Here is a 14720-nt window from a genome sequence, read left to right as displayed (position 1 = left end):
GGCAGCCTGCTATTTTTTACATGTTGCACCTAGCGAAAGTTGAACGCGGCTAATACTCTGCAGAAATGTGGAATATATGATTGTCTGGGAAACTTTACTCTTTTTCCTAATTTTAAGATAGTTATTTGTGTTTCAAAAGTAAAGGTATAAATGATTTTTTTTCACAAATTTTCTGTAAACCTTTTTTCTAAAATACTTCCAAAGTATCAACCCAAAGAGTATAAGCATCCAACTCACGTCCAAGGTTTGAAACTGAGAGCAAACTTATACAATTACCAAACCTCAGTAGAGTCATAATTGAGGTGCATGGCTCTTTTTGTAAGCAAAATATTTAGTGTGAGGAACAAAACAGAGGTAATACGTACAATAACAATAATCTCATGATATTGGTTTTATTTTAGGTCCGTATTGTTCAAGCTATTTTACATTACTTCCTTCCATTTGTCCATTTTGTGCCTGTTCAAATGATCATCAGCCATTACTGCAATCAGACTTAAGGAGAGTGGTAAAAAGCTTTACTCTCCTTGATCAGACTTCAGTGCACGTACCGTTTCACGCAGCTTGACGATCCCCTGTTTATTTCGTAAGCTCTATTTGCAGTGAATGGAGTTGTTAATTTTATGCTTTCAAAATATTTTTTCATTAACTGTAGAAAAGCCTAACTCTCCTGTTTTTTTATTATTAATTTTTCTATTTTCGAAACTTTGATTGCTGTAGGAAGTCGTAGGCTGGCTGCCATAATATATTATTACTCTAACCCCCAGCTTTTGTTGGTTAATATTTTCATAAAAAATATTTTTTTGAATTTTGATTTGAATACATATACGAAATGTTTTCCTGCTGTTGTGTTTTTAATTAGAAAGTCTTTTGTTTTCTTAGAATTCTTGACAAATAAAATATTAATTTCGTAAATAATTACATGGCATTAGTGAGTTATTAAGTATTTTTAACCATATTTCATTTACGCTATTAAGACGATGATAAAATAAAAACTTGAATTAACTTGTCAACCCTAAATCAACTAAAACCATTATTATTATTATAATATGAATATGAAAATTGTTATACCATTCAAAAATTTAAATTTAAATATTTTAGTATTGTGTTAACATTTAATTTAAAGCTATAAGCACAAGACATACAGATATTAAGTTTTTGATAAGAAAAAAATTGTTCAATGAGTTTTTTAATAATTCATGTAATTTAACAATTTAATAATACTAATTAATGTAATTAATCATGATTTTTAAAATGACATAATATATAGGTATTCACGTTAATACTGTGCATCAATTTTATTGCGCAACATTGCATTAGCGCTTTCGCGCGTTCACCACTTTGAAATAAAAACAAAGGAGTTTCCGTTCATGGACAGGCTGAATGTGTGTCGTCATGTGGGTGCCCATCCCCACTTGCTCATGAAAAATATTCAATTCAGTATTATTTATTCATCAGTGGTTGTTTTCGTGTGAGGTACACGGCGGTGTGGGCTATACAATAGTTTCAGGCTAGTTCCAATAATTATTGACGTCTAGGAGAACGATCAAAATGAGCAACGAAAATAACCAGGTTGCAGCCAACCTTGCCAGCGCTCCTGCTAATGCAGGAGATGAGGTGAGATTTCCTTAAATTTTCCATTTTCAATGAATACATAACTTAATATTTAAAGATGCAGGCTCGCGGTTTTCCCATCGTCACCGCTCGTGCTTGTTATTTATTAACACACATTTCTGTTTTTGAAATTTGGTTAGATTTTGAGTTTTGTATGAGTTAATTGTATAAAAGTTCGGAATTATTGTGAAATTGATAAAAATTTTAATTGAACGTCGGCTCACAAAAGACAGCGACGAATTAAATGTATTTCATGTTCTCTCTAGACTTTGAAAAGTACACAGAGGAATCAAAATGGCAGAATTATTTTTGTTAATATATTATTAAATTATATTTTACATTCTCGTAATGATCATAGGCTGGACAGCAGCAACCGCAAGGAACAGCGTCTGAGTCGTTCATGGCTGTAATGAAGTCGATGGTGCTTCGAGGCCTCGTGATTTATTTTGTCATGTCTTTCTTCCGAAAGCCAGCAGCACCAGTCGGCCCTACTTCAGGTCCACAGGTCGTGAACAGTCCGGCTCTGAATATATTTGAAAATGGAACTCTCATGGTAAAGCCTCCACGAATTTTGACACTGCAAATTCTTAATTCCACTGTTTTCAGGACATGTATGTTTTCTTATCTGAAAACGAGCAATTTAATGATTTTAACGACCCCAAATCTCTTGTGTGGCACAAAGAAAATCTTGTCTACGGGGATTGGTATGGAGGTCCAGACCTCGATGGTTCTTACTCGACATCCCTCACATTCCCCACTTCTCAGGTACTGTTTTAGACAAAATATATTTCGGTTAATTAAATAATTTCAATATTTGCCCGCAGAAACTTCGTAACAATGGTTCCATTTTCTTGCACGTTTACGTAACTAAGAATGGCTACAGTCCAGATCCAAAATCGGCCAGTTACTCTGGAAAAAACGTCGCATATGCGCACAAAATGCTGAATAAATTCAAAAAGCAACACTACATCAAGACCCACAACCTTTTGACCGGAGAAACCGCCGCTTCAGCTGAACACCAGAAGGTATTCAAAAGGAATGATTGACGTGTGCTGTTAAACAGTTTCTTTTTTAGAAAGCGGAGACGACCAAAAAAGAGATTGTGTCGCATTGGCATCCAAATATGACCATCAACATGATCACCGATTTTACCAACTGGGTGCAGGGGTCGGTGCCCCCTCCTTTGGATGAATGTAAGTGGAAATTTCTCAGATCAAGGCAGTATTTAATTTCAATTTGTGCAGATGTGGTTTTCCTGCCTGGAGGAAAATACTACAAGCCTGTGGTGTACATGAACGATTACTGGAACATGCAGAGAGACTACCAGCCCATCAATGACACTACTTTGTAAGATGTGATTTATTGAAATTTTTTGCCTTTCCTAAACGTCATTTTAAAACCAGGGAGCTGAAACTGCAGCTCACATTCCAGCCGCTTTCCCTGCTGCGTTGGCAACTGTATGCGGCCCAGTCGATGAAAAACAAGTGGACGTCTGGCGTGTTTGGCGACTCATTTGCTGACGAAGAAGAAGTGGACCAGGATTCTCTGAAAGAGGCCCTGCTGGAGACCTCGCCGTACCTGCTTGGTCTCACTTTCGCCGTCTCCATTTTGCACTCCATCTTCGAGATTCTCGCTTTCAAAAATGGTAATGTTTAGAACTTGATTGCAACTTGAATGAAATTATCATGGTGTTTTCGCAGACATTCAATTCTGGAACAACAGAAAGTCTCTGGAGGGCCTGTCCGTTCGCTCTGTGTTCTTCAATGTGTTCCAGTCAACAGTGGTGCTGTTGTATGTGCTGGACAACGATACAAATACCATCGTTAGGATTTCTTGCTTAGTTGGGCTTGGCATCGAAATATGGAAAATCCACAAGGTATTCAGCAACAGTTTTCATAACAAATCAAAACATATTTTTCTACTGCCCCCCACACAACTTGTGTATATTTTAAAATGAATTTAAGATACATATTTTCTTATCTGTTTCAAAATAAAAATATTTCAGATGGATGTTTATTATTCACGCCAAATACTTAGCACGTCAATGCTTTAATGAGATATATAAAAATTAAAATTAAAAATAATCGGATTCTCCAGTGTGAAATTTTCCATCAAAATCTAGAGATTTAATCTCCTGTTTGACGTTTTAAAATTTATGCTACACACTGGTTTAGTCTTTATTCCATGGATTTCTTTGCAATTGAACATCATTGCAACACTTTCCAAATTATTGTGATGCCTAAATTAATAAATATTTTCCTTCCTTCCAGGTGATGGACGTGAAAATGGGTGCGAGAAAGATCCTAGGCTTCATTCCGAGCATCCAGTTCAAAGACAAGGGATCATATGTCGAGTCGAGCACCAGGCAGTATGACATGATGGCCTACAAGTACCTCTCGTGGGCGCTGTTCCCCCTCCTTGGAAGCTACTGCGTGTATTCCTTGCTGTACGAAGAGCACAAGGGCTGGTACTCATGGGTGCTGAACATGCTCTACGGTTTCCTGCTCACCTTTGGATTCATCATGATGACCCCTCAGCTCTTCATCAACTACAAACTCAAGTCTGTTGCTCACCTGCCCTGGCGCATGATGACGTACAAATTCCTCAACACCTTCATTGATGACATCTTTGCCTTTGTAATCAAAATGCCAACAATGTATCGACTCGGATGCTTCAGAGATGGTAATATCTCCACTTTAAAGTTAATTTTTAACTTTTGACTCCTTGTCAGGAATGTTATTTACTGACTAAAAAGGAAACTCTTATTAGGATTTGACTTAAAAGTTATTGTCCTGATGTGGGGAGTGGGGACATATTTAACAATTTTTTGGAGAAAATAAGAAACTGACCAAAATTTATTGAAAAATACTTTTCACTAAATTTTGGTTTTGGACAATGTTCAAAAAGACATTTACGATTTGCATACAATAAGAAAAATTTCGACCAACGAATTCTAGTTTCTAATGCAATCACTTTTCTTTTTTACAGATATTGTGTTCTTCATTTTCCTGTACCAAAGATGGATCTACAAGACTGATCCTAGCCGTCTCAACGAGTTTGGTTTCTCTGCCGAGATGGAAAAGGAAGCCATTACTAAAGGGGCTCAGACTGAGGAGGTCAAGCCAATCGAAGATAGTAAGCCGATCGAGGACAAGAAGAAGGATTAATCAAGTTGTTGATGACTTGTATGGATGTTTGTGGGCTCACTGTTTTTAATTCCATGTGCTTCAAATATGTGTATTTTGCGTAAATTTTTTTTATATGTTGTGTTATATCGACATTAAGTGATTTAGTCAATAAATAGGTCCCTTAACAATGTACAAGTATCACATCATATTTAATATTTTTTATTCTAAGCTTAAAAATCACATTTGCTTTTGCCTGGAGCAAAATATATTTAACCGGCTGGGCTGCAAGGTTATGTGCATTGGCATGAGCTCAAAATTCTCGTGGTCTATAGACAACCAGCGCATGTACGTTTCCGCCTTAGTCTCTTCCTGAAACCGAAATAGTAACGTATTTTTAGCAAAGCGAAAGTCTCAACTCTTACTTCTTTGGTTTCTTCTTTGATTTCCTTTTCTTCGATTTTGGGCGTGAACCACACCTCTTGGGCAGTGTGGATTTCTTGGAATTCTGGTGCTTCTCCGCCAACTCTGTTCCAGCCTTCTTTGACAAAGTCAGTGAATCCGACCTCTTTTCGACCTACAACCAAATATACAATTATCTGACCCATTTCTCCAGCTTTATCAATATTTTACCGAGAGCAATCTGCAGGGCGGAATCAGTGCTTTGAACAGTGGGCACCGCATTAGGTGACGCAATGCTGAAGTCGGCTGTGTTTACGTCCAGCTCATGCTGCACGCCACATTCTTCATTAATAATTTTGCTGAAGTCTGCTTTCTCTGCGTTGAAAAAATATTTCATTATTTAGTGCACAGTCGCGTGTCTAAACTCACTTTCAAAATTGGTCGGCTTCGACAGGAAAGAATGCCACCAGCGGCGATTTTTGGGAGGTTCGGTCTCAGGCGCCAAGTGCCTGCCTCCGCACTTGCTGCACCCGGCGCACGGTTTCACATATTTAATGTGTGCCTGGCAGTCCCAGGCCAGCTCGTCCTTTGGCCACGAGAACACCATGGAAGCGTAACTGCGGAAGGGTCCGTACAACCAATATCGGTTTCTGCGCACGTGAGCGTCTCGGTAGGCGCCCCACTGGATTTCTCCAAGGGCATAAACCGGTTTGGCGGGAGTTTCAGCGTTCTCCTATAAAGAAAACTTTAAATGGCTAAAATTCAGGATTGCAAAAATTAATTACCACTTTAGGTTCAATCTTCATGACATCGACCGATTTGGTGTTCCCTTCGACAACAGCCTTTGTAGCTTCAGCCATTAACTGCTCCCGCTTTTCGTATTTCCCGAAAATAGAGGCTGCGACCTGGTTCGTTGCTCCCAAGGGAATGATGCCCAAAGGTATTTTTTTGGCTGCTGAGTTGGCATCAGGCCTTCTCAGAAATCCAGTCACGGCTTCGGAAAGAGAGCCATCCCCTCCAGCTATCACCACGCAGTCAGTGTTGTCCATGACGTCCATCAGACCTTTTATTTGACCTTCGTTGTCCGAGTTCACGACACTCACTGTCAGTCCTGCTAGGTGGAGCAGCGGAGCACAGTATTTTTCAAAGTCCTTTACCGCTTTTCTAAAAATTATGAAATACATTTTTGAAAATGAGTTATGCTAAACATAAAAAATTAGAAGATTCCCACCTTCCATTAGCTGCAGGGTTTAGGATTACAGTCACTCTTTTGGGCCGGTCCCCCGAAGTCTGTCCGAGGGCAACAGCCTCCAGGCAGTAGGCCCTCATCATTTCCTTGACCTTTTGTTTCTCGATCGCATAGTCGACGCCGTACGCTGCCAGACACGCGGCAAAAGTACTTTTCTTCCAATTGTTCCTTATAGTTTTAAAAAAGGTGAGAATCTTCATTTTCAATCGGCCGATTCGATTAATTCCCTATTTCTGTCAGTTTGTTTGCGTTTTCTTCTCTCCTCTTTTTACAGCCCATGTGAGTGAGTGTGAGCACAAAGAGGGGGCGTGGTCGTGGCTAATGAAACGCGCATGAGTGACCTCTTTTGCAAATTCTTGTAACTTCTCGCTCACTCCGTCCAACAGCACACTAAAACGTCTCGTAGTAGTTACTTTTTCGAAGGTGACGAGCGAAAAACACCCACTCGGGGGGAGAACAGCAGCAGTCTGTGGAGATTTTCGACCCGATTGGCGACCTGAGCTGGACACGCACCAGGTCTGTTAGCAACTCGTCGGACGGCGCACGCAGAAGAGGTGAGTCGAGTCTAGTTTGTTTTGCGTGGTGCACTGCGCTCGTACACATATCCGCTGCCGTGCGTGATTTATATCCGCGCTGGCCGAGAAATGAAAAATTGGGCTAAAAATAGACTTATTCGTGGAGACGAGGCTACATCTCCATGGGCCGTGGTTTGGATTTCAATCGTGATTCAATTGCATCAAATGAGCAACGAGCCGCGACTATTTTTTTGTCCACTTCGTCATTCAGAGCCGACCTAGACACATTTTCCAGTTGCCGAGTTAACACAAACGCCAGCCATGCGAAGCTGCAAGGGCTGTTGACACCGATTGTGTTACTGCATAAATATCAGTCGACTTGAAAATGATACAACGATTTTCTTAAAAATTCACAAATAATTTCGACGAAAATAGTCAGCTGGTTTGACAGGCCGTTTAATATATTACATAAAATGTTTTGCCTCTGCTGGATGATGTCATGCTCAAACGTCCCAGCCCAAACGCGAGCCTGCTTCCTTTCGCTACTCTCAGTCGAATCTCGTCTGACGTAGCCGCCGAACCTAACTGTCCGTGTCCGAAAAGTCTGTGTGTCTGGGGGGCGGGACGCTCTCGAAAGGGCTCGGACCGTCGCGATCTTTCGCGGCCGTTCTGGATCCTTCTCGAAGGCGCCCCCTCTCTCCGAGCACCGTAATCATCACACGTGCGCAGCCCACGGTCTAGCGCAGTTTCAGTCGGGACACGCAGCCATTCGGACAGTCCGGACGCAGGACGAGCAGAGCAGCTGAGGTGAGTGGCCCTTGGCGGGCAGGTTGAGGCGGCGGCTCGGGGGCGGACGCACCTTGGCCCACAGCCAAACAAAGGCATCAGCAAGTATTACAAGGATAACCGGCCGATGACGCGCGCGCCTCGCGGCCTTATGCTCGATTTTCGCCGCCCTGGAGTCCCTTCCGCAGGGCGAACCGGCCGCCTTTCCCTTCTCTCTGCCCGTTTTACTGTTCCGGTGCCGATTTTTAAACTGGGTTTTTAAAGAGCCGCTTGCGCTTGATGTGACAGTTTTAATGCATGTCTGTGCCAAGCTGATTTACTTGAAGTTGTTTGACGAGATCGAATCAATTGGATTTTTTTTTAAAGACCTTTAATATTTCTTTCAATGAAGCTGTTATATAAAGATCGAAATCGGGAGTGTGAAAGTGTCATTATCTCTTTTTTACCTTAGCCAAACAAATTTTTCGTAATGACTGTAATAATATTGTCTTGAAGTCAAACATAAGAGTTCTCGAGTTTTCTTTCCAATTTTCCAATAAATAAGCAAGTCATCATTTACTTCTATTATCTTTTTGAGTAGACCATGTTTAAGGTGTAAAGAGTACAGAATACTATATTATATTTTTTTAAAAACATCATTATTCATGCTCTTTGTTTTACAAATTGGTTTTCTTAGGTTGTTTGAATTTAAATATTTAAAATGCATTGCCAGTGGATGAAGTAAATCTAAAATTAATTGAATAGATACTCAACAATATTATTTTACAATAACATATTTCTAAATTAATCTCTCCACAAGGAAAGAGCATCTTAACGAAGATAGTTGAAAACAATCTCGCACGTTCTCTTATCGGATAGCCAGCTGTTTTCGACCCTCAGGCCTCATCAGCAATGTTAAACAAAAGTTCAATGAATTCACAGAACTTTTGAATGACACTGACCATTGGGGACGATCAACTACAGTAGCTGCACTCATTGCTTGAAAAAGGGAAGCGATTGAGACGAATCTCGTAAACACAAGCTACTCACTCTATTTCAAAATTCCATTTATTTTAAGAAATATTGGTCTGAGCGAAATTTCGCTTCTCAAGTAATATCATCACGCATTTAATTAAAGCTGCAAAATCTACTGTTGTCCCATGTAAAATATTTTTCTTTAGTTAATTTTAATATAATTATCCTGAAAACGAAACACGTGCTCTAAACAAGGAAATCCCGCAGTTCGACCGGCCCCAACATAATATATTTTTGCCATCAAACTTATTATTAGCTTGTAATATTCTATTTCATGAATTTCAACAGAGTATATAAGACATCACCAGGCTCGTTATGTCTGTCGCAACTTTTTCCCTTCTAAAATAACGATTAGTCATAACTGAACAGATATAATCCTTGCAAAGAGTGAAACCTAGCTGAGCAGGATAATTGAATATTAAAACCCATCTCGTTTTTGACCTTACATCTTAGATCTTATTACCATTGCCGGAGCTGGCGCTCTGAATGCTAATTTCAGCCGCGCGCACCACACCACCTTAACCTTTCGCGATTCGGCATTTCGAATTGTGTACTTGTGCTCATATTTGGCCGACGCGGCCGTGGCAATTGTTGTTGAAAAAGGCTTTCGTCTGAGATCGCCTTGGCGCGGGCTTTAGCATAATTTTAATTTCGCTGCCACGATTAACGAGCCCGTCTTTTAATTTGTGCTCGCTCGCTGCCCTCGTGGGCGCGCAGCTGTGCAAACATTGCCTATTTTGTATCCATCCAACATGCACCAAGCTGATTTCCGAAGTGACAAATAATACAAAACACAAATGCGAAGGAGTGATTAACATGCATGCCTTGTCCGCCGCTCAATCACTCACAATCAGCGCGCATAGAAAGTGAACATAATTTATTTATGTTTTTCCTAAGCAACAACAAAAACTAAATTTTTATGTTATTTTTTTCACTTTCTTTTTGCAAATTAATCAATGCTAGACAATAAATGATAGCAAATTCTACTGCTCAAAAGTTTATAAATTTAACCTAAAAACTATTTCACGGGTCTTTGAATTTGAAAAATTTATGTACGTTTATTGTCTTTGGTTAAAATAACCATGAATTACACTTAATTTCATCACATTTATATTTTTAAAGTAATATTTTTAGTAATACATTTTAAATTAATTTATAAAACGTAATGATTACAGGCCAACCATTAAGCACATTTTGCATTCGAATTTGGCAACAGTTAAACTCAATAATGTGCAAATAAAATCAGTACAGAGTGGAAGTTATATTTCGGATTTTATGTATGAAATGGTTTGTCAATAATTTTTCTTAATTTTGATACATCTCGTCGCGATCTAGTCAATGGTGTGCGAATTAGTTTGTTTCCCTTCACGCGATATAAAGCCTGATTTTCAATAGGGATAGTGTGCTCACCAATTGATAAGCATGCAAACTAGGAGCCGATTTTCTCGCAATTTACTTTTATTTTCATAGAGTGCATTTCAAGTAAAGATAAAAATTGTTTCTGGGATATTTCACAATTTTTCTGTTCTGCCTTACTCAAACTATAGTCAACCAGAATAACCTGGCCTTGTTTTTCTATCCTCCTGCAATATTCTTCCTTTTATGAGCTGTGTTCCCCACTCGCTTCTGCTAATTGAAACAAATCGATTGTGTGCACTGGTCCGCGGGGAAAGTGTGCAGGCAAACAATCCTTGGCGCATCCACTCGGTGCATGCATTATTTTATCCGAAACAGATGTTCGTTGGCTGTAATGAGCGGCGGTCCTGCCGAAGAGCCGAGGTGAAGGCCGCCGGCGCGGCCATAAACGAAAGAATATAAGGAGCGAATTATATTTTGAGAGCCCACGCGATAGTCTTAAAATAGGGATTAAACTGATTCACCCGGAGTGACAAACAAGCGGCGGGCTGTGCATCATAGCAGCAGGCACGGCGTTTTCGTTTCGGCCGCCTCACGCGCCGCGCGCGTTTGCTTTTTCGCTGAAATGAAACCAGAGGTGCAAGTAGCTAATGAAGCAACCGATTGTGCCGAGAGTGTCCGGTGTCTGCCGCAGCGATTTGTTCCATTATTGTTCGCGTCACTCAACACGCACACCGCCACGAAGCCTTGTCACACTTCCTCTCGGAAAATCCGACTCTCGAGGCTCACGAGACGTTTACATGCCATTTCTCTTGTTTTCGCTGATCGGAATCAAATGTGTCTAGGTCAAAACCATTCAAAGTTTGCTTCGTGTCGATTATTATTGCATTCTCACGTAGACCATTGCATGAAAATAGATGGGATTTGCAGAAGCAGCGTTTATTGGCGTGTGAACTATGTTTTCAAGCTCGTCGCCTACATTTTCAGCGGAAAAATACGATTGATTATAATTAAGTGTAAATACGATTTCCGCGTAATTTTCAGTTGGTACCGTGGCCACTTATTTAATTTCAAAAGCTTAAAACATTATATTGCTTGTGATAATGAATGTAATATTGATAAAGACTGTCGAAGTGAGTGGTATTTACGTTCAAATTCCGAATAGAAACTTTGCAGCGTATCGCATTCCAATCGTTACTGACAATCCGGCGATTCCAAATAGTTAAAATGCGTTGGTGGTCTCGGCAATCCCAACTCGAATCGGGGAATTATTAGCTCATCATCCATCTTGCTTCTCAATCTGAGTTTGAAGCTAAAATTGTGTTTCTTTTAATACCAACAAATAATTTAAATAATATTGAATGAAATTACTAAAAAGCTAATCTTAAAACCTAATAACACGTTAAAATAAAAAATTATACCTGGGTTTACAAAATTTTCTATTTGCAAAAATTGCACCACTGATTTTTTCGCAAATTCTGAAATACTGGCAATGCAGTGAGTTTTTCCGGAAACATTTTTGTGAATCCTTCTTTAGCTATACATATAGCATTATTAACAAGTAGTGACGCAAAGTGAAAAACTAAAAGGAAAACGCATTTTTTCTTTAAAAAAAAATCATGCTATTGACAAAACTATTTACAAAATCGATTGCTAAACTGATCTATTTTTTCATTTCAGAGACAAAATGGGGAAAGACTACTACAAAACCCTGGGCATTGCCAAAGGCGCCAGTGACGATGAGATCAAGAAGGCATACAGAAAACTGGCACTCAAGTACCACCCGGACAAGAATAAGGCAGCTGGAGCAGAAGAGCGCTTCAAAGAAATCGCCGAGGCGTACGAAGTCTTGAGCGACAAGAAGAAGAGAGACATTTACGATCAGTTCGGTGAGGAGGGTCTGAAGGGCGGAGTTCCTGGCGGCGGGGGCGGTGGAGGCGGCATGCACACCAACGGCCCCCAGTTCTCATACCAGTTCCACGGAGACCCACGAGCCACTTTCGCGCAGTTCTTCGGCAACTCAAACCCCTTCAGTGCCTTTTTCGAGCCGGGAGGAGGAAACAGAATGTTCTTCAGGTGAGTTGTAATACATTTTTTGAACAGAGCAGAAAATTGACAGTAATTTTATCCATACAAAATAAAATTTAAGGATTTTAATCTAGGAATGCTTTTTTTCTCTATTAAAATTATAAATTTAAGCTCAAATTCTAATTTTAACCTTTTGGAATTCAAAAGAAGATACCTGGACCTATGATGAATGACATTGACAAATTCTAATTTTACCCCAGAAATTTCTGGCATTAAGACAAGACCAGTAGCATATATTAGGGAATTTACTTTTGTATTGTGCATCTTAAAAATTGGTTTAACATCTTGAACATTCAAACTGGAATAGTAGCCCCCATGTGCTGAAATTTGAAAAAAAAACAACAAAGAATGGATCTGCTAAACCAATCTGATTTTACAAAACACAAAGTTAAACCATTTGTTTGGAGACAGACTTTTATATCTGACTCAATATCGGTTTTTATGATATGCATTAGCAAGAGAGAGGAAAATTTCAAATCAAAATCATTTTCTGAAATTAAGATATAAAGTTTCATCTAATAATTTGTTTGCTATATTGTAGGAATTAATGAACACCCCCTCTATACTTGTATTGAATTAATTTATTCCTTTTAATTTCAGTCATGGTGGTGATGACGACATGGACGTTGACGACCCATTTGCTAGTCTTGGTGGCTTTGGTGGAGGCCGACCCGGCGGTCCGGCCTACAGATCACAGTCGTTCAACATCCACGGGGGTGGGCCAGGCAGCCGCATGGGAAAGGACAAGCAGCAGGACCCTCCAATTGAACACGACCTGTATGTGACTCTAGAGGAGATCGCCAAGGGCACGACGAAGAAAATGAAGATTTCGCGCCGGGTCCTACAGCCAGATGGCATGACGAAGAAGGAGGACAAGGTGCTGACAATCAGCATCAAACCGGGCTGGAAAGCGGGCACCAAGATCACCTTCCAGAAGGAGGGCGACCAGGGCACGCACAAGATCCCAGCCGACATTGTGTTCATCATCAGAGATAAGCCTCACCCACATCTCAGACGGGAGGGAAGCGACCTCCGCTACACAGCAAAGATCTCGCTCAAGCAGGTAATTAAAATTCGAGCCGTTTTACCTTATTCAGCTATACAAGGCATGAGGCAAGCGCCAAACATTCCGATGGCTTGCTGAACTTATTGCTCTTGTTTCAAGGGAAACAATTTCATGTTACTTGCTTTTATTTTTTTTTAAATTGACATAAATTCATTTGTAACACATTTAAAATTAATTAAAAACCATTCCTTGTTCAGTTGGCTAGGATAAAAAATCTCTTAAAGTCTCCAATCTTGATCTATTAGGATTTAGTTAAAATGTTTTCACAATTTTAATTTTGGTTGTAATGGGATACTATATCTGATTCTGAATAGTCTTTGTGTTGAATTTTAATCAGTAAAATTACAATATTTTCATATTTTGTCAGGCCAAATTATTCAAAATGCATCAAATTTGCCTCACAAAATCAATGAGGGTTTAAAATTGGTAATGTATTACCAGCTGCTTGTTTTGATGTAAAGAACTTGAAAACCGTTGGAATCTTATTTAACGCAACGTATTTAAAAATATGAGACCACCAAAGACGTCATTCAAAAATTTAAATATTTAAATCCTACACCTTAAAAATTATTTAAAAAAAATAAATATGTTTATTTCAGGCCCTGTGCGGTTGTGTTATTGAAGTGCCTACACTCGCCGGTGACAAGATCCCGATCAACCTGACCACTGAAATCGTCAAACCAACTACAACAAAGAGAATCCAGGGCTACGGCCTGCCACACCCCAAGGAGCCGAGCAGAAAGGGCGACATCCTTGTCAGTTTTGACATCAAATTCCCCGACTCATTGAGTCAAAGTGCTAGGGACATCATTTACGACACGCTACCCAATTGAGAGGGAAATTTCTTACGCAATAAGACTGCTGAGTGAACTGTTGTATTTAAAACATTTATTTGCAGAGTGAGTGGCGCATTATTTGTAAAAGAAAAAAAAACATTGAACTACCATACATGTACAATTGCAGAAATTTTGTAAACGTTGGTCAACCAGCAGCCAGGAGAAAGATGCTGCTCTTGAAGTTGACCAATCATGGACTGATCGCTCTCACAAATGTGCCCGAATATGCTACCAATTAAGTTATTTTCACTCTGCTTCCCGCACGTGGAAATGTAGGGAAGGCATATTCCTTTTACTATGTTAACTTTCAGAGATTATTTATTGGTCGTATTCGGATTTACTAAAGTGTCAGCTGCCCTTCTCGGCAGAGATGTAAAATGTATAATTGTATAATTCAATCTGTGTTGGTTGTGGATAACTAAACACAAAATATGAGAATATATTATATATAAGTGAGTGTCTACTATGTTTTAAGTATACATATTTGAAAAGGTTGCGTTCTTGCTTCAGTAATAAAAAAACACTAAAATGCGACAATTTAAATAAATGGATGGTATCAATTCCCCAAAATCAAGGCCTAATTTAGCAGAAATGCTGTAAATAAAGAGCACGTGTCAAACTCCATTTTTACAGGCAAGCTAAGGGTACTACAACTAACTTCAATAAAGGAAA

General features: G+C 39.6%; 3 protein-coding genes across 5 annotated transcripts; 2 read left to right on the top strand and 1 right to left on the bottom strand.

Annotated features, from left to right (window-relative positions):
* Positions 1-1392: 1392 nt before the first annotated feature.
* On the top strand, positions 1393-4947 carry LOC135948164 (putative lipid scramblase CLPTM1). Its single transcript, XM_065497287.1, has 10 exons — positions 1393-1614; positions 1970-2164; positions 2218-2376; positions 2436-2636; positions 2687-2804; positions 2856-2958; positions 3015-3256; positions 3312-3487; positions 3882-4293; positions 4600-4947. Exons 1-10 carry the CDS (start codon positions 1549-1551, stop codon positions 4776-4778), a joined length of 1851 nt encoding a protein of 616 aa, XP_065353359.1. The 5' UTR covers positions 1393-1548; the 3' UTR covers positions 4779-4947.
* Positions 4943-6740, bottom strand: Mulk (acylglycerol kinase-like protein Mulk). Its single transcript, XM_065497297.1, has 6 exons — positions 6370-6740; positions 5924-6302; positions 5568-5871; positions 5370-5513; positions 5162-5313; positions 4943-5108 (listed from the first exon to the last, which is right to left on the bottom strand). The coding sequence occupies exons 1-6, from the start codon at positions 6585-6587 to the stop codon at positions 4977-4979; spliced, it is 1329 nt and encodes a 442-aa protein (XP_065353369.1). The 5' UTR covers positions 6588-6740; the 3' UTR covers positions 4943-4976.
* Positions 6741-6783: 43 nt separating this feature from the next.
* Positions 6784-14595, top strand: LOC135948169 (dnaJ protein homolog 1-like). Of its 3 annotated transcripts, XR_010575782.1 has the most exons (5): positions 6784-6941; positions 11739-12134; positions 12747-13209; positions 13812-14111; positions 14176-14595. XR_010575782.1 is itself a non-coding variant. In XM_065497298.1 (4 exons), exons 2-4 carry the CDS (start codon positions 11746-11748, stop codon positions 14043-14045), a joined length of 1086 nt encoding a protein of 361 aa, XP_065353370.1. In that variant the 5' UTR covers positions 6785-6941; positions 11739-11745; the 3' UTR covers positions 14046-14595. The 3 variants fall into 3 exon arrangements, 2 of the variants coding, with proteins under 2 accessions (XP_065353370.1, XP_065353372.1); XM_065497298.1 differs by having other exon boundaries at positions 6785-6941; positions 13812-14595; XM_065497300.1 differs by lacking the exon at positions 6784-6941 and adding an exon at positions 7529-7709 and having other exon boundaries at positions 13812-14595.
* The last annotated feature ends 125 nt before the right edge of the window (positions 14596-14720 follow it).

Source organism: Cloeon dipterum, chromosome 1 (assembly GCF_949628265.1).
Source record: "Cloeon dipterum chromosome 1, ieCloDipt1.1, whole genome shotgun sequence".
Lineage (NCBI taxonomy): Eukaryota > Metazoa > Arthropoda > Insecta > Ephemeroptera > Baetidae > Cloeon > Cloeon dipterum.
The sequence above is the reverse complement of the archived record's forward strand: the minus strand, read 5'-3'. Positions and strand labels throughout refer to the sequence as shown.